Genomic DNA, 18098 nt, shown 5'->3' with positions numbered 1-18098 from the left:
GATCCCACATGGCCAGGGATGAAACTAGGACAATTTAGACAGGAGCCAATTAACCTACCAGCATGTCTATGGAGGAAACCAGAATACCCAGAGGAAACCCACGCAGGCACAACATGCAAACTCCAGGCAGGTGGTGCTGTGGTTGGAATTCAAACCAACAACCCTAGTACTGCCAGGCAGAAGTGATAGCCACTAAGCCACTGTGCCACCCATTATAATGTTCTTTTTTTTTATGGCTGAACTGGATCAACTGTTGTCTTTTTTCAGCCAGACTAACTATGTAACTAAGTAAGAAACACTTCACTAACTGATTATTTTTTTTTTTAATTTGTAGCCAACATGTCTAACCTCCTGCAGTGTGTGAACGCCCCAATTCTGACCTCCGCCCAGTGTACCAATGCTTACCCCGGTCAGATCTCCGCCAACATGATCTGCGTTGGCTACCTGGAGGGTGGCAAGGATTCCTGCCAGGTAATGTAGCTTTTCTTTCTTCATATGTGATATATAAACAAGGGTGCTAATCAAATCCATCTGTCTATTCAGTCATATCCGACCCTTGGCAATTGCTTAGACTTTCACTCATAAGTGACTTTTTCCATGAATTCTCTTAGCAATAATTTTTACAGGGTAGGTTGACAGGTCTTTCCCCAACCCCCACCATGCAGGAGATCCCACATGGTCAGGGATGAAACTAGGACAATGTAGACAGGAGCCAATTAACCTACCAGCATGTCTTTGGAGTGTGGGAGGAAACCAGAGTACCCAAAGGAAACCCACACGAACACAGGGAGAACATGCAAACTCCATGCAGGAGGTGCCATGGTTGGGAATCAAACCCATAACCCAATTACTGCAAGGCGGAAGTGCTAACCACTAAGCCACTGTGCCGCTCGCTAATCAAATAGAAGTTCAGTTTATTATTGTGTTTGGGTAGTAATCAGTTATAGAAGTTTTTTTTTTTTTCCTTTTTGATAAATCATTTTGGTTTTCTTTTATGTCTTTCTTTTTTGTTAACTATTTGTGTGTCTCTTCCTCATAGGTCATTTTCCTGGCTGCTTTTTGTTGTATTAACACAATAGACAACACATTTAGCTTATTTTTCTTTATTCACAAGCCAATGATACACAACCGTGAAAATAATAGAAAATGTAAAAATATTACATTGACTATAAAAAGAATATTTAGTTGGCGGCCACAGTGCTGGCGATCCAGCCGTTGTAGTTGCAGACCTTGGTGTAGACACCGGGGTAGCCCCTCAGGGCACAGCCGTATCCCCAGGAGACAATACCCTGGAGCTGTCCGTTACACACCACGGGGCCACCGGAGTCACCCTGACAAGAAGAGAGAAATATTAGGACTTGAGAACATGAGGGAAATGTGGCAGTTTGATATAAACATATGAAACACAATGGCATAACTTGGTTAGGAATACCAAAAAAAAAAAATAGAAAACACAGCAAATTAGCCTGAGTTGAAGACGAAATTAGGAAAAAATACAAAGGTGAAAGACAATAGAAAATAGCAAAACCTTATGGGAAAATAATTGAAACAACGATTTTTATATTTCATTTTATTTTATGGTGTGTCTAGGCTGAAGAAAATTTTAAAAATGTGTAGGGGTTTTTGTTTTTAAAATGCATTATCTGTATATCAAAAATGCCTTTTTTCCAGCAGCATGTAGGAGAATCAGTCCACAGCACTTATAGAGTAGTGGTTCAGATTTTCCAAATGTCAAGTACAGTGATGGACTACCATACAGTTGCAAGAAAAAGTATGTGAACCCCTTGGGATTACGTGGAGTTTTGCATGAATTGGGCATAAAATGTGCTCTGAATGGCATCTAAGTCACAACAATAGAAGAACACAGTCTGCTGAACATAATACTACACAAATATTAGATGTTGCCATGGTTTAATTGCACATAACATGTAAACATTCACAGTGCAGGGAGGAAAAAGTATGTGAAGCCCTAGCTTAATGACTTCTCCCAGAGATAATTGGAGCCAGGAGTGAGCCAACTTTGACTCCAATCAGTGTGATGATATTGGATGTGTTGCTGACAGCTGTCCTGCCCTTAAAAAACACACACCTGTTTTGGGTTTACTGGTTTCAAGAAGCACTGTCTGATGTGAACCATGCCTCGCAGAAAAGAGCTATCAGAAGACCTACGATCAAGAATTGTTGACTTGCATGAAGCTGGAAAGGGTTACAAAAGTATCTCCAAAAGCCTTGAGTCCACGGTAAGACAGACTGTCTACAAATGGAGAAAGTTTAGCACTGTTGCTACTCTCCCTAGGCGTGGTCGTCCTGTAAAAATGACTGCAAGAGCACAGCGCAGAATGCTGCATGAGGTAAAGAAGAATCCCAGAGTGTCAGCTAAAGACCTACAGAAATCTCTGGCACATACTAACATTTTTGTTGACACATCTACAATAAGGAAAACATTAAACAAGAATGGAGTACATGGGAGGACACCACGGAGGAAGCCATTGCTGTCCAAAAAGAATATTGCAGCACGTTTGAAGTATGCAAAAGAGCACCTGGATGTTCCACAGCACTACTGGAAAAATATACTGTGGACAGATGAAACCAAGATTGAGTTGTTTGGGAAGAACACACAACACTATGTGTGGAGAAAAAAAGGCACAGCACACCAACATCAAAACCTCATCCCCACTGTAAAACATGGCGGAGGGAGCATCATGGTTTGGGGCTGCTTTGCTGCCTCAGGGCCTGGATGGATTGTTGTCATTGATGGGAAAATGAATTCCAGAGTTTATCAAGACATTTTGCAGGAAAACGTACGACCATCTGTCCGCCAACTGAAGCTCTGCAGAGGATGGGTGAGGCAACAGGACAATGACCCAAAGCATACAAGTAATTCAACAAACCAATGGCTGCAACAGCACAGAATACGCCTTCTGGAGTGGCCCAGTCAGAGTCCTGACCTCAACCCGATTGAAATGCTGTGGCATGACCTTAAGAGAGCGATTCACACCAGACATCCCAAGAATATTGCTACACTGAAACAGTTTTGTGAAGAGGAGTGGTCCAAAATTACTCCAGATCGTTGTGCAGGTCTGATCTGCAACTACAGGAAACGTTTGGTTGAGGTTATTGCTGCCAAAGGAGGGTCAACCAGTTATTAAGTCCAAAGGTTCACATACTTTTTCCTCCCTGCACTGTGAATGTTTACATGTTATGTGCAATTAAACCATGGCAACATCTAATGTTTGTGTAGTATTATGTTCAGCAGACAGTGTTCTTCTATTGTTGTGACTTAGATGACGTTCAGAGCACATTTTATGCCCAATTCATGCAAAACTCCACGTAATCCCAAGGGGTTCACATACTTTTTCTTGCAACTGTATAGGCAGAGAAGGCACCTGCCCGCTGGCCCCATGTTGTTTAAGGGTTCCGCAACAACAGATCAAAATAATATTTGTTTGATCTTGACAGAAAATGAAAATGAAGTGTTGACCAGGGGCAGACTGACCATTTGGAAACTCGGTCACTGCCTGAGGGCCCGGGGTCAGTAGTGGGCCCCATGAGATGCCCCTGGTACCTTTTTCATAGGCTTTTTTGAGTTTGGGCAAGGACACAGGGGCTCCATGATCCCCTATTGCCCGGGGGCCCCATGAGTTGTCAGTCCACCCCTGTTGTTGACTCAACTCAAATGAAAACTTGACATTAAAGACTCAATGGAGAAAATACTTTGCTAATGCAATGTACCCAATAAAAGCCTAAAGTACATAAACCATAGGCATCAAGCTCACAATTGTCTGTTAGAAGCTGATCTTCTTTCAGCAGTTTGTAAAAAAATTTGGTTCAACTTAGGTACATAGTATTATTATTATTTACAGTATTTATATAGCGCCAACCAGGGGAGGACTGACAACTCATGGGGCCACTGGGCAATAGGGGATCATGGGGCCCCTGTGTCCTTGCCCAAACTCAAAAAAGCCTATGAGAGAGGTACCAGGGGCATCTCATGGGGCCCCCTACTGACCCCCCGGGCAATAGGGGATCATTGGGCCCCTGTATCCTTGCCCAAACTCAAAAAAGCCTATGAAAAAGGTACCAGGGGCATCTCATGGGGCCCCCTACTGACCCCGGGCCCTCGGGCAGTGCCCGAGTTTCCAAATGGTCAGTCTGCCCCTGGCGCCAACAGTTCGCTCAGCGCTGTACATTACAATGGGAGACAATACATGAGACAGTACAATACCAAAACAATGCGATACACGAGCGGTTCAAGGGCCCGTCTCCTTGGAGCTTACAATCTAGGAGGTAGTACATACTTAGTTAAATGTTATCACATGAGAATCCTCCAGAAACCTGCAAGAGGGGGGCCTCAAGGTTTTTGACTGCCTAGGGGTCTCCACAGAGTTTAATATGGCACTGGTCCAACAAGACCCATGCATGGTGCCCCAGTCAAAAATGCTGCTCTGGGAACATGAGCGTTGTTGATTGGAGCACAATAACTGTGACTGTGTGAGGGGGTGTTAGGCTGGCAGCATGCTGAAGATCCGGACCACTGCACTTAGCAGGAGAAAACTGACAACTCATGGGACCCCCGGGCAATAGGGGATCATGGGGCCCCCGTTTCCTTGCCCAAACTCAAAAAAGCCTATGAAAAAGGTACCAGGGGCATCTCATGGGGCCCCCTACTGACCCCAGGCCGAGTTTCCAAATGGTCAGTCCGCTCCTGGCTCTTACACACAGCCATCATTCCACTGGGACGGCACACAGCAGTTTGTTATATTAATAAAAACAAGAAATCTGACACAGTCTTAACTGTTTATTCTGTCGGATTGCATTCCGCTATTAAAACATTAAGGTTTAATCGACCTTTAATCTTTATGCCACTTTTTTTCAATGATTGTACTCAGTAATAATGTTTCATCTGAATGATAAAAGAAAAAGAAAGGCTACATTACCTGGCAGGAATCCTTGCCACCCTCCAGGTAGCCAACGCAGATCATGTTGTCGGTGATCTCACCGGGGTAAGCATTGGTACACTGGGTGGTGGTCAGAATTGGGGCGTCCACACACTGCAGGAGGTTAGGCATGTTGGCTATAAATTAAAAAACAAAATCAGGTAGTGAAGTGTTTCTGATATGTTTGGTTCAAAATGATGGGAATGGTAAACAATTTCAGGTGATCTTAAAACTGTTAATGTGTGTACAATCCATCAAGTTTAACAACAAAAAAAATCAATAATAAAAAAAAAAACCCTAAACCTGTAGAGGAAGGCACAAAACCCTTAAAAGTTTGATCCCTGTTAAGGAAAATCTATTCTCATGTTTGGTTCTACAGCTGCAAATATATCAATTTTTAAAATGTATATAGTTACATAGTTATATAGTTATATAGTTAGTCTGGCTGAAAAAAGACAAAAGTCCATCCAGTTCAACCACAGAAAAAAAAAAGTTATAATCCTATACCCACAGTTGATCCAGAGCAGGGGTCCTCAAACTTTTTAAACAGGGGGCCAGTTTACTGTCCCTCAGATCGTTGGAGGGCCGGACTATAGTTTAAAAAAAAAACTATGAACAAATGCGGACACAGTACAGGAGATGACCAGAGACTGCGGACACAGTACAGGAGATCACCAGAGACTGCGGACATACAGCGGCAGTGGGAATACTGGGCCGGCCGCTCCATAAGACGCACAGACATTTCCCCCCCAAGTGTGTCTTATGGAGCGAAATATACGGTAAATGCAGGACACCTTGCTGGGTCAGATCTGTTTACAATGTAAAGAGAGGGGGGAGGAGATAAGGAGGGGTGAGAGAGGAGGGGGAGAGAGAGAGAGGAGGGGGGATAGAGAGAGAGGAGGGGGGAGGGGGGAAAGAAAGAAGGGGGAGGGAGAGAGAGAGGAGGGGGAGAGGGAGAGAGAGGGGGGGAGAAAGAGGAGGAGGGGAGGGGGAGAGAGAGAGTAGGGGGAGAGAGGAGGGGGGAGAGGAGGTGGTGAGGGGGGGGAGAGAGGAGGTGGGGAGGGGGGGGGGAGAGAGGAGGGGGGAGAAAGAAAGAGGAGGGGGGGAGAGAGGAGGGAGAGAGAGAGCGGAGGGGGGAGAGGAGGGGGGAGGGGGAGAGAGAGGAGGGGGAGAGAGCGATAGGAGGGGGGGAGAGAGGAGGGAGAGAGAGGGGGGGAGAGGAGGGGTGAGAGAGAGGAGGGGGGGAGAGGAGGGGGATAGATAGAGAGAGAGATAGAAGAGAGAGAGAGGAGGGGGGAGAGAGAGAGAGGAAGGGGGGAGAGTGAGGAGGGGGGAGGGAGAGGGAGAGAGGAGAAAGGAGGGAAAGAGAGAAGGAGGAGATCGATCATCTATTGCACTTATCTAGGGTCCGTGGCCGTGATACCCGTCATGCAGCGATGGAGTCTCCTCTCTTGCTCCCCCTCTTCATGGTCAGCTCTAGGCTCCGCCCTCCGGCCGTGACGGTTGCATGCACTGACCAGAATAGATGGCCGGCTGGCTGCAGAGAGGCCAGGTGAGTGGTGCGGGTTCATAAGCCAAGCCCAACTTCCCCTGTTCTAGAATTGCTGATCCCGCCCTCCTGCCTCCCGCCCGAGCCCTGCCGATCTCTCCCGACCTGCCAAACCCTAGTCCGTTGCGGCAGATACGCCCCTGCCCGGCGGGCCGGATAAATGTCCTCGGCGGGCCGCATGTGGCCCATGGGCCGTAGTTTGAGGACCCCTGATCCAGAGGAAGGCAAAAATTATTATTATTGTTGATAGTATTTAAATTCAGCCAGATGTTTGATTTACATGTCACTGGAATTATTACTATTAAATCTAGACCAAACTTCCTTTAAACGCAAAAAACAAATTGCAAGAGATCAAGGCAAAGAATATGACTAAATGAATGGTGCAATACAATTATTTGCCTTGACTTAATGACATCAGACAAATGCAAAAGACTAATATATCTGACTTGATGTTAGGCTACAGAAAACTAATTTTACCATTGATATTATTATACTAATATACTACACAACCAAGTTATTCATAAAAGTAGTGTAAGGATAGTGGGAGGACCAATGCAAACTATTAAACTATTCCTTAATACCCCAGTACCTAGTTTTTTGGAACATCAACAACAATTGTTTCCAAACAAAACTTTAATCTCATTATTGACATGTATTTCAATACTAGCTAACAGATAATACTATATTTCAATGCTGTTTTCTTTTTACTTACTGCCACTGCTCAGGGTATTGCCCCATCCGGAGATCAGACAGTTGGTTCCAGCGGGAGCACAGCCAGTGGGCAGAGCCACCACATTGACGTATGAGTTGAGGGTGGCTGGAGAGGCCAGCTTAACTAACATGATGTCATTGTCAATGGTTCTGGAGTTGTAGTTGGGATTTCTGATGACCTTGGCGGAGTTGATGTTCTGCTCGGTGCCCTCATTAACTGCAATGTTGTGCTCTCCCAGTCTGACCTGCATGGTCCTATTTCAATGATATATAAAAAAAGTTAGAAAATCACGTGCTTTTCTTTGGAACATATTAAGGGGTAAGTTTTAATATCTTTAATTATAGTTAAACAGATACTCACATTTCAATGTAACAAAGAACAGTGCAGCGCTCAAGAATAAATAAATGGATGAAGACAAAATATATATATACATATAAAAAGTCTGTGCAATATCCGCGGTATTGTCTGATAAGGTGAATATACTTCCGGAGTATGTACTGCCTCGAAATAACAGCAATGCGCACTCACCAGAAACGCATGGATCATGCGCATGTAGGAATAATCATCCCAGGTATCCGATCCATCGAAGACCGAGTGGTGGACGTCCTATTCACGGTGGGTCATCAGAAAAACCACGACAGATCCAGAGGTCCCCTTAAGGCTAGTCACACTGATAGTGTTGATCCCTCTTCTGGCTGGTGAGGGCACCCTTTCTGTGGGAGTAGCAGCTCCAAGAAGGAGCCCCAAAAAACAGGTGCCAGAGATAGTGTAGCATGTTCTTTAGGTGATTTTATTAGTCAGACATAGCAATAGGGCAGTATGCACATCACAGCATATGTGTAAAGGTAAAAGACAGCATTACTGACCCCAATAAAGATGGCCGCCGGGCCTCCTCGTGTCTACGTCTGACTAATAAAATCACCTAAAGAACACCCTCACCAGCCAGAAGAGGGATCAACGCTATCAGTGTGACTAGCCTTAAGGGGACCTCTGGATCTGTCAAGGTGTTTCTGATGACCCACCGTGAATAGGACGCCCACCACTCGGTCTTCGATGGATCGGATACCTGGGATGATTATTCCTACATGCGCATGATCCATGCGTTTCTGGCGAGTGCGCATTGCTGATATTTCGAGGCAGTACATACTCCGGAAGTATATTCACCTTATCAGACAATACCGCGGATATTGCACAGACTTTTTATATGTATATATATATTTTGTCTTCATCCATTTATTTATTCTTGAGAGCTGCACTGTTCTTTGTTACATTGATATACGTATATTTTAAAGGTATTGTGGTTACCTGAAGTGTTCTAGCTGCTGTATACATTTGAGAGCGCTCACTACAAATTGCTTTTTATCTGTTAGACACTCACATTTGTATACACCATGAAAGCAGCAGTGGGAAAGTCAGTCTGGCTTGGAAAGGGTGTTGTGTGTACCAGAGAATTTAAAAAGCTCAAAGGCTATTACATCAATGCTATGTTTTTTAGCAAAGAAATTTGAACTTATGATCTACAGTATTTTGCTAGAAAGGTATTTTGTTATCAAGCTAGAACTGGACAGGCTAGTCACTCATTTTTATGGGTTAAGTTTTGGTTATGAAACATTTTTATATAATAAATAAAGCTAACTCTGCCCAGTTGAAAATGTGAACTGCAGTATTTATTTAATAAAAAAACAGTTCAGGCAATCTAACCAACGAGATGGTAAAATTCAAGAAGATGCCCTTATACCATCTGTTTATCTTCAATTGTGGGCCTATTCATGTCCACCTCAACCATCTCCCCAAATGTATTAATCTCATGTATATCTTGGTAAACCCCTAACTATTGTGTTTTGAACATCCTATTCCAAAACTATATCATGGAATCCCCCCTACCCAAGTGTGTCCAGAACATTTGTGAGCTAGAGGAAAAGACTTAGTTTGCAGCTGGCATTTGAATTAAACCCAAATGTATTGAGTAGGGTTGAGGTATGGACTAAGCAGGCCACTGCTTAGTCCACTCATCAAACCATGTCTTTATGGGGCTGGCCGTGTACACAGCGCTGAGACAGAGAAGGGCTTTCCTGATTGCTTGCCAGAGGGTGGTAGGTGTTGTGGTCAGATGTTGTGGTCAAATTCAAAACCCTAACACTGGCGTACAAAGCTGTCCACCATACTGCCCCGAACTACATCACCGACCTAATATCCAAGTACCACCCAACACGCACACTTCACACCTCACAAGTCCTCCTTCTCTCTAGTTCCCTGGTCTCCTCCTCCCATGCCCACCTCCAGGACTTCTCCAGGGTGTCACCCATCCTCTGGAACTCCCTGCCCCAACCCATCAGACTATCACCTACTCTCCTCTCCTTTAGGCATACCCTGAAAACCCATCTCTTCAGGGAAGCCTACCCCACCCCCTGCTAACTTGCCGACCTCCTCCACTCTTCCTACCACTCCATCCCCCACAGCTATCTCCTCCTGTACCACCATCCCCTCCCTCCTAGATTGTAAGCTCGAAAGAGCAGGGCCCCCAATCCCCTCATGTTTTGCATTGTATTGTTATTGTTCTGTCACATGTCCTGCCCCCCTTTGTAATGTACAGCGCTTAGCGAACTATCGGCGCTTTATAAATACTGTACAATAATAATAATGTCCACAAATTTTTGGCTATATAGTGTATTATAATCCCTCAAGATAACCAATAGCCTTTATACCTGCTGTAGGGGATTGTAGCTTTTCAGCTTTGGCACTTTGGCCTCGTTTTTACGGTCCCAACCTCTCTACCCCTTTGAGTCTGCTGGAGACCCGTTCCACGGTTTCCTCTTGCAAGGTGGTCTGAGCTACAGGATCGTGTTTTCATTTATATTTCCACTGTTATTATGTGATTTGTTTGTATCTATGAGCTTCGCCTGCGTTGCGAGGTATACTGTACGGTTTTGGAGGGACTACAAAGGCTATGGTTGTATATTTGTTATGATTTATAACAATAAAAATATTAAAACAGAAGATGACCAATAGCCAAGCACTGAGAAGTTATGAAAACAAAATGAAAACAGTATGTTCCTCAAACTTTATTACCAAAAGAAAATTAGATATTCTTTGGCACAATTGTTACATTGTTTAATTTGAGTAACTTACATTTTCTAAAAAAAATCATGCATGTTTGGCCAATGATGTTAACCCAGCAATGGGCAAACTACGGCCCGCGGGCCGTATACGGCCCGGCGGACCTTTTAATCCGGCCCGCGGAGCGTGGCAAACATCGGCTGTCAGAATGTGTGTAGGCGGGGCAGCGTGAGGAACGTGAGGGGAGGCTCCTCTCACAGTTCGCCCTGAAGACCGGAACAGCGCGGGAACACGGCGAGAGGAACGCGCGGAGCAAAGGTAAGTGAATTGACACAGGGGGGACTTGGGGACTTAATATGGGGGATGAATTAATATGGGGAATGAATTACTATATGGGGGATGAATTAATATGGGGAATGAATTACTATATGGGGGATGAATTACTATATGGGGGATGAATTACTATGGGGGATGAATTACTATATGGGGGATGAATTACTATGGGGGATGAATTACTATGGGGGATGAATTACTATATGGGGGATGAATTACTATGGGGGATGAATTACTATATGGGGGATGAATTACTATGGGGGATGATTTACTATATGGAGGATGAATTACTATGGGGGATGAATTACTGTATGGGGGATGAATTACTATGGGGGATGAATTACTATATGGGGGATGAATTACTATATGGGGGATGAATTACTATATGGGGGATGAAATACTATGGGGGATGAATTACTATATGGGGGATGAATTACTATGGGGGATGAATTACTATGGGGGATGAATTACTATGGGGGATGAATTACTATATGGGGGATGAATTACTATGGGGGATGAATTACTATAGGGGATGAATTACTATGGGGGATGAATTACTATATGGGGGATGAATTACTATATGGGGGATGAATTACTATGGGGGATGAATTACTATGGGGGATGAATTACTATGGGGGATGAATTACTATATGGGGGATGAATTACTATGGGGGATGAATTACTATATGGGGGATGAATTACTATGGGGGATGAATTACTATATGGGGGATGAATTACTATGGGGGATGAATTACTATATGGGGGATGAATTACTATGGGGGATGAATTACTATGGAGGATGAATTACTATGGGGGATGAATTACTATATGGGGGATGAATTACTATGGGGGATGAATTACTATAAGGGGGATGAATTACTATATGGGGGATTAATTACTATGGGGGATGAATTACTATATGGGGGATGAATTACTATGGGGGATGAATTACTATGGGGGATGAATTACTATGGGGGATGAATTACTATATGGGGGATGAATTACTATGGGGGATGAATTACTATATGGGGGATGAATTACTATGGGGGATGAATTACTATGGGGGATGAATTACTATATGGGGGATGAATTACTATGGGGGATGAATTACTATGGGGGATGAATTACTATATGGGGGATGAATTACTATATGGGGGATGAATTACTATGGGGGATGAATTACTATATGGGGGATGAATTACTATATGGGGGATGAATTACTATGGGGGATGAATTACTATGGGGGATGAATTACTATATGGGGGATGAATTACTATGGGGGATGAATTACTATGGGGGATGAATTACTATATGGGGGATGAATTACTATGGGGGATGAATTACTATATGGGGGATGAATTACTATGGGGGATGAATTACTATATGGGGGATGAATTACTATATGGGGGATGAATTACTATGGGGGATGAATTACTATATGGGGGATGAATTACTATGGGGGATGAATTACTATATGGGGGATGAATTACTATGGGGGATGAATTACTATGGAGGATGAATTACTATGGGGGATGAATTACTATATGGGGGATGAATTACTATGGGGGATGAATTACTATAAGGGGGATGAATTACTATATGGGGGATTAATTACTATGCTTACTATGGGGGAATATTACTATACTTACTATGGATGACACATGCACATCATTCATCTACTCATGGTCCGGCCCCCGGGTCCAATATATGAACCCATTGCGGCCCTCAAGTCAAAAAGTTTGCCCACCCCTGTGTTAACCTGTTAAAAACACTATGTAACTATCAAAAATTTGCTAAAGTTTGCCATTATATATCCAGGGGATTTAACTTACGCCTTGTAGCAGTGAGCAGCGGAGACCACCCACAGGCTGTTAATCAGGGAGCCACCACAGAAGTGATATCCGGAATTCAGGGATACCTGCCAGGGTTGAGAGTATGCCCCACAGGTGTATCCCCCAACGATTTTATCATCATCGTAGGCAGCTGTAGAGAAGAGGAGAGGCAAGGCAAGATGGTAAATGTTAAATACAAAGTACAGCAACATATAGATAAATATATCTTATATTTTTCCAAAGCAAGACAGGCCCAAAATGGATTTTTATTGGTTGATGTGTATACAGCACTTTTCTCTTTGCATTGTTTGATATTAGTGTATCTTATACGTTCTGAATGGACTGGAGAAGAGTTATATTGTGATTAGGTTTTTATTGCTATAGTTGGATCAGAAGATTGTAGTGGAGAGTTTAAAGGTTTTATTCTAAATGTGTAATACATTTGATACCCAATGCATTTAAAGGGCCACACTGCTACGGGAAACTGACTGTGGATATGATTGATTCTTGTATCAAGATAGTGTAGTGGATTGTGATAGACAGTCCACGTTCTATTAGATGATCAGTAAAATGACAATTTTATAGTCTTGCTACTTTCTGCTTCTTGCTCTTTAAATTCCTTACTCTTTTAAGTAAACAATCAGATATAAGTTGGCAGAACAATGATAATTAAGATGGCGCCTTCATCCGGAGTCTCACCCTAGGTGACTCATTAGGAGAAAAGTATCTTTTAATGTAAACAACCCCCCATAAAAGGGAATGAGTCTTTTTGGGGACAATGATTGGAAGATATCAACACGGATGAAAGAACACGCAGAAACCCAGTGGACTTTTCACCCAATCAATGTATATGCTTTGCCTGCATCATGAGCACTATAAATGATACTGTTAGTTCCTCAATAAAACAGAATTTTAGGAAGTTGACAAACTGCAACATTGTCAGTGTCTTGCTTCCACGTGCACGTAATTCTATAATAATTTGGCTCACTCGTAGATCACAATAAATGGTCTGTAGGTGACCTAGTCCAAAACAGTAGCACTTACTAGCTGCTGAAGGGGAGTATACAAGAGTTGGAGTTCCCAATAACTATTCCCTTAAACCCTGATGAATGGCAAAGAGCGTGGCCTCTGAAATGCTTTGGATATTAAATGTATTACAGATCTGGAATCTGGATCTCCAGTCTTCTGATCCAACTCTAGCATTTATATCTCAAGGTTTCCTCAGGAGTCTCTCAGTGTATTGAAGCAGCCCACATACCACCTAGATGTACCACATTCCAGCCCACATACCACCTAGATGTACCACATTCCAGCCCACATACCACCTAGATGTACCACATTCCAGCCCACATACCTAGATGTACCACATTCCAGCCCACATACCACCTAGATGTACCACATTCCAGCCTACATACCACCTAGATGTACCACATTCCAGCCCACATACCACCCAGATGTACCACATTCCAGCCCCCATACCACCCAGATGTACCACAGGGATAATAACAATATAGATCTGAATTAATCAATCGCAGATACTAAGTGATATCTACCTTATGTTGCAGAGCCATCTAATTCATCACCACAAATTTGTTATTGCTGTTTGTGTCTCAGATGGGAAGATTCTGTGACCAGTGACACCGGCACTTGGAAATCTAACAGAACACTTGTAACTGGAGCAGACAGTGAGGGGGAATCTGCCAAAGGGGACACCTGTTCCACAGATAACTGTCTAAATGGGGATTTTCCTCACTTTGGAGTGGTTTTCCCTCACTGCCTATTGTATTTGTGGGACAGGAAGTGGTGGATTATCTCCCCAATGGGACAGAGAGAAAAATAAAACAGAAGGCATTGACCATCCTATACTTCATCCAAAACAAAAAAAAAATGTTTTAGATACACTTTTAATAACTCTAAGGCAACATGTACATGGTACACTTCTGAATGATGGAAACTGCTGGAAAACATAGGTTAAAAAACATCTGTTTAGCCACTTTTGCATAACGCATTTATGTGCATTTTTTAAAAATATGCACAGGAGAACCTCCCAAATGCACTGAAAAGTGGGAAATTATTAACTGTTTCAGACTGTTTCAGAGAAATACAGAGAGTAGAAGCAGAGACAGCAGTATGTGTTGAGATTAGCTTAGGTGTGAGTTGCTCATTAACATTTATTTTGTTTCTAAGGGTGGGAAAGGTGTCTGGTGGAGGGAGTTATTAAGGCCACCTGGCAGGGGGTCTTCATGAGGAATTTGAGGTATGAATGGTCATTAGCGTATCTTTTGTTTCCACCTGGAGAAGTCTGAGTTGTGAATTGGTCATTACTATGTGTGACAAGCTTGGTAGGAACATCCTGTGTTCAGTGTTTTGTCCATCTGAGTACCTTGAAAACGCTTTTCATGCATTTTTCATGATAAAAAAGGGCTCTGGACAGCATCGGGAACTGGAAGAGTTAAAATAAATTTCAAACACAAACGCTTCTAAACGCAATTTGCCGCATTTAGCCGCGTTTACAAGCATTTTGCTTTTGAAACGCTGATAAAGTCGACTGCTGAATGCAAGTTTTCTGTGTTCAAAAAAATGACTGTAAACTCAAATGCCTGTAAACGACTGTAAACGAAGGTGTGTACATGGACACATAGGAAAACATTAGGGAGAGTTCAGGGGCTGCTGAAAAAAACACAGAACAGCTCCTAAACGTGCGTTTATCAGCTGCAGTGTACATGAGCCTTAATGCTTTGTTTATTAAGGCATCCAATTGAAACTTCTATTTTGGTTAGAAGTGAGGAAGACTTTTAGATTCTCATTGATTTTTGTATCCTTTTTCTCGACTTTTCTCTTTAGTTGCCGTCCTTCGAGCAGGTGGCAGTGGCATGAGAAATGATGAAAACAAATTCCCAAACAGGACACAGCCTGTTATTCTGTTCCTCTTTGGAGTAATATCCCCTCAATGTCTATACAGGTATCTTCAGAAAACGAAGTGAGAGCAATCTCATCAAATGGGACCCAGAGAGCAATTACATAAACTTGTTTCAGGGACAACTGCCTAAGTAGGGAATTTCCTTCACTGTAGAGTGACTTCTCCTCACTTCCTGTTGGGTTCATGGGACAGGAAATGGTGGAATATTTACCCAATAGGACAAAGAGAGCAGAAAATGCTAGGGGTCACTAAACATTTCCAACTCTATAAAAAACTAAAAAAAAATGCTTTAGATACACTGGAATTATTGAACAAAGCGTGTTGGTACAGAGCCACAACTCTTTGGATTAATTTCCTCTTAATGCCTATACATTATTTTTTGGGACAAGAAGAGAAGGTAGTCTCCAAAAATTGGACCTAAATTAAAAAATATCACATGTAAACGAGTTTTAATCTTTCCCTAATCTACGTAAAACTTTAAAAACAAATGTGGATGGAGTTGGCTTTTAGCAAAAATACAAAGGGACTTGAGGGAATAATGGGGGCCATAGACGGGTCAAAAATTGGCTGATTTTTCAGCCGAAAATAAAATCGGCCGATTTTCGGATCGTTAGTGGGCCATTTGTTCGGCCGTTTTTCGGTATTTTGGCAGATTTTTTTTATCGGTAAAGTTGGAAAAAAATCTGCCGATTTTGCCGATCGGCCGATTTTCGCGGCAATGATGGGCAAATCGGCTGATTTTTTACCGATAAAAAAATCTGCGCATGAGCAGTGACCTGCAAGAGGAAGACAAACAGAAGAAAAAGAAGAAGATGAAGAGGATGAAGAAGAAGAGGATGAAGAAGAAGAAGAGGATGAAGAAGAGGATGAAGAAGAAGAGGATGAAGAAGAGGATGATGATGAAGAAGAAGAAGAGGATGAAGAAGAGGATGAAGAAGAAAAGGATGATGATGAAGAAGAAGAAGAAGAAGAAGAAGAAGAGGATGATGAAGAAGAAGTGGAAGAAGAAGAGGATGAAGAAGAGGAAGAATAATAATAATAAGAAGAGGATGATGATGATGAAGAAGAAGAAGAATAAGAAGAAGAGGATGATGATGAAGAAGAAGAAGAAGAAGAAGAAGAAGAGGATGAAGAAGAAGAGGAAGAAGAAGAGGATGATGATGAAGAAGAAGAGGATGAAGAAGAGGATGAAGAAGAAGAAGAGGATGAAGAAGAGGATGAAGAAAAAGAAGAGGATGAAGAAGAGGATGATGAAGAAGAGGATGATGATGAAGAAGAAGAAGAAGAGGATGAAGAAGAGGATGAAGAAGAATAAGAATAAGAAGAAGAGGATGATGATGAAGAAGAAGATGAAGAAGAAGAGGAAGAAGAAGAGGATGAAGAAGAAGAATAAGAGTTTGAAGAAGAGGATGAAGAAGAGGATGAAGAAAAGGATGAAGAAGAAGAGAATGAAGAAGAGGATGAAGAAGAGGAAGAAGAAGAGGAAGAAAAAGAGGATGAAAAATAAGAGGAATTCCACTCCGGCCAAAAGTGTCCCTGCAGAGAGCTCCGCTATTTCTTTGACAGTTCCTTGACATCTACAGCGGTTGCAACATTGTATCTATTTGTTTCCAAATAAAAACATCTGTATCCTAAATGGATACAAATAGATACATTGTTGCAACCGCTGTAAATGTCAAAGAACTGTCAAAGAAATAGTGGAGCTCTCTGCAGGGACACTTTTTGGCGGCTGTAGACGGGATGAAAATCGGCCGATTTTTTTTACCATTGCTGGTAACGTCGGCCGCTTGAACGACCGATTTTTCGTTTTTTTAAAGAAAAATCGGCCGTTTTTCTCCCCGTCTATGGTCTGCATAAGTTAAAAGTGCTAGATTTTGAAAATACAATGAGACATTGGACAAGGGAGGACAAACGTTCAGGTAGTAGTAAGTTGAAGAACTCACCAACTGCTCCGAGGAGCATACAGATCAGAAGGAACTTCATGGTGAAATCCAGGCCAGATACGTTGACAGTGGTAGCAGCCAGTATTTATATCCAAAAAAATGAACTACTTCAACTTGAACTCTCCTCAACTTTTGATAACTTATCATTGAACAAGGCAATGTAAAGATAGTGTACTACAGAGATGAAGGACTGTTTACCAAGAACTATTTTAAACTAATCAGCAAATAATTTAGAACCTTGAATGATTGCCCCTTGTACTCCGACATATATACATTAAAAGTACAGTTTTCTTTTTTGCTAATTTTATTTTTTCAATTAAAGGAAATAATTTATAGGGAATGGACAAGCTAATCCCTTTATAGGCAAATGATAATGGTTTGGGGTTATTTTATTTTTAGCTCTTTTTCTATGATTTTTTAAACTGTTGGTATACATTGTATTTTTTACAAGATGTACATATTTTTTTTTTTAACAAATAAACATTTAATGCTTAAGCTTTACCTCATTTACTAAGCTTGGAGCAACTGCACTTGCACAGCACACAGTCTATGTGCCTTTAGTAAATCAACCCACAGCCACTATGTTGTCCAAGGTTTTGCTCACCTCCTCATGAGAAGAAATCAGATTTGTTTGACAACTTCTGTCTTTCATGAATCCATACTGGCTGTTGCTTAAAATATTTTTCTAGCTGGAACACATATATATGGTCTTTTATTAAACTCTCCAGTATCTTCCCAACTATAGAAGTTAAACTTACCAGTCTGTAGTTACTTGGTAAAGACTTTGACCCCTTTTTAAATATAGACTCCACATT

General features: G+C 42.2%; 1 protein-coding gene across 1 annotated transcript; it reads right to left on the bottom strand.

The window, feature by feature from the left end:
* Window positions 1-1087: 1087 nt before the first annotated feature.
* Window positions 1088-17349, bottom strand: LOC149444961 (trypsin-like). Its single transcript, XM_089654366.1, has 5 exons — window positions 17284-17349; window positions 12421-12571; window positions 7199-7452; window positions 4938-5074; window positions 1088-1331 (listed from the first exon to the last, which is right to left on the bottom strand). The coding sequence occupies exons 1-5, from the start codon at window positions 17321-17323 to the stop codon at window positions 1182-1184; spliced, it is 732 nt and encodes a 243-aa protein (XP_089510492.1). The 5' UTR covers window positions 17324-17349; the 3' UTR covers window positions 1088-1181.
* Between the last annotated feature and the right edge of the window lie 749 nt (window positions 17350-18098).

This window comes from Staurois parvus, unplaced genomic scaffold (assembly GCF_062004578.1).
Source record: "Staurois parvus isolate SC_StPar_1 unplaced genomic scaffold, SC_StPar_1.0 ptg000758l, whole genome shotgun sequence".
Classification (NCBI taxonomy): domain Eukaryota; kingdom Metazoa; phylum Chordata; class Amphibia; order Anura; family Ranidae; genus Staurois; species Staurois parvus.
The sequence above is the reverse complement of the archived record's forward strand: the minus strand, read 5'-3'. Positions and strand labels throughout refer to the sequence as shown.

Excerpts from the sequence above, each read along its gene's own strand:
- LOC149444961 (XM_089654366.1), bottom strand. The coding sequence starts at position 17,323 with ATGAAGTTCCTTCTGATCTGTATGCTCCTCGGAGCAGTTG. Across the intron at positions 5,075-7,198 it reads CAATACCCTGAGCAGTGGCA|CCAACATGCCTAACCTCCTG; the intron begins GTAAGTAAAAAG and ends TTTAATTTATAG. Across the intron at positions 1,332-4,937 it reads GTGGCAAGGATTCCTGCCAG|GGTGACTCCGGTGGCCCCGT; the intron begins GTAATGTAGCCT and ends TCTTCTTGTCAG.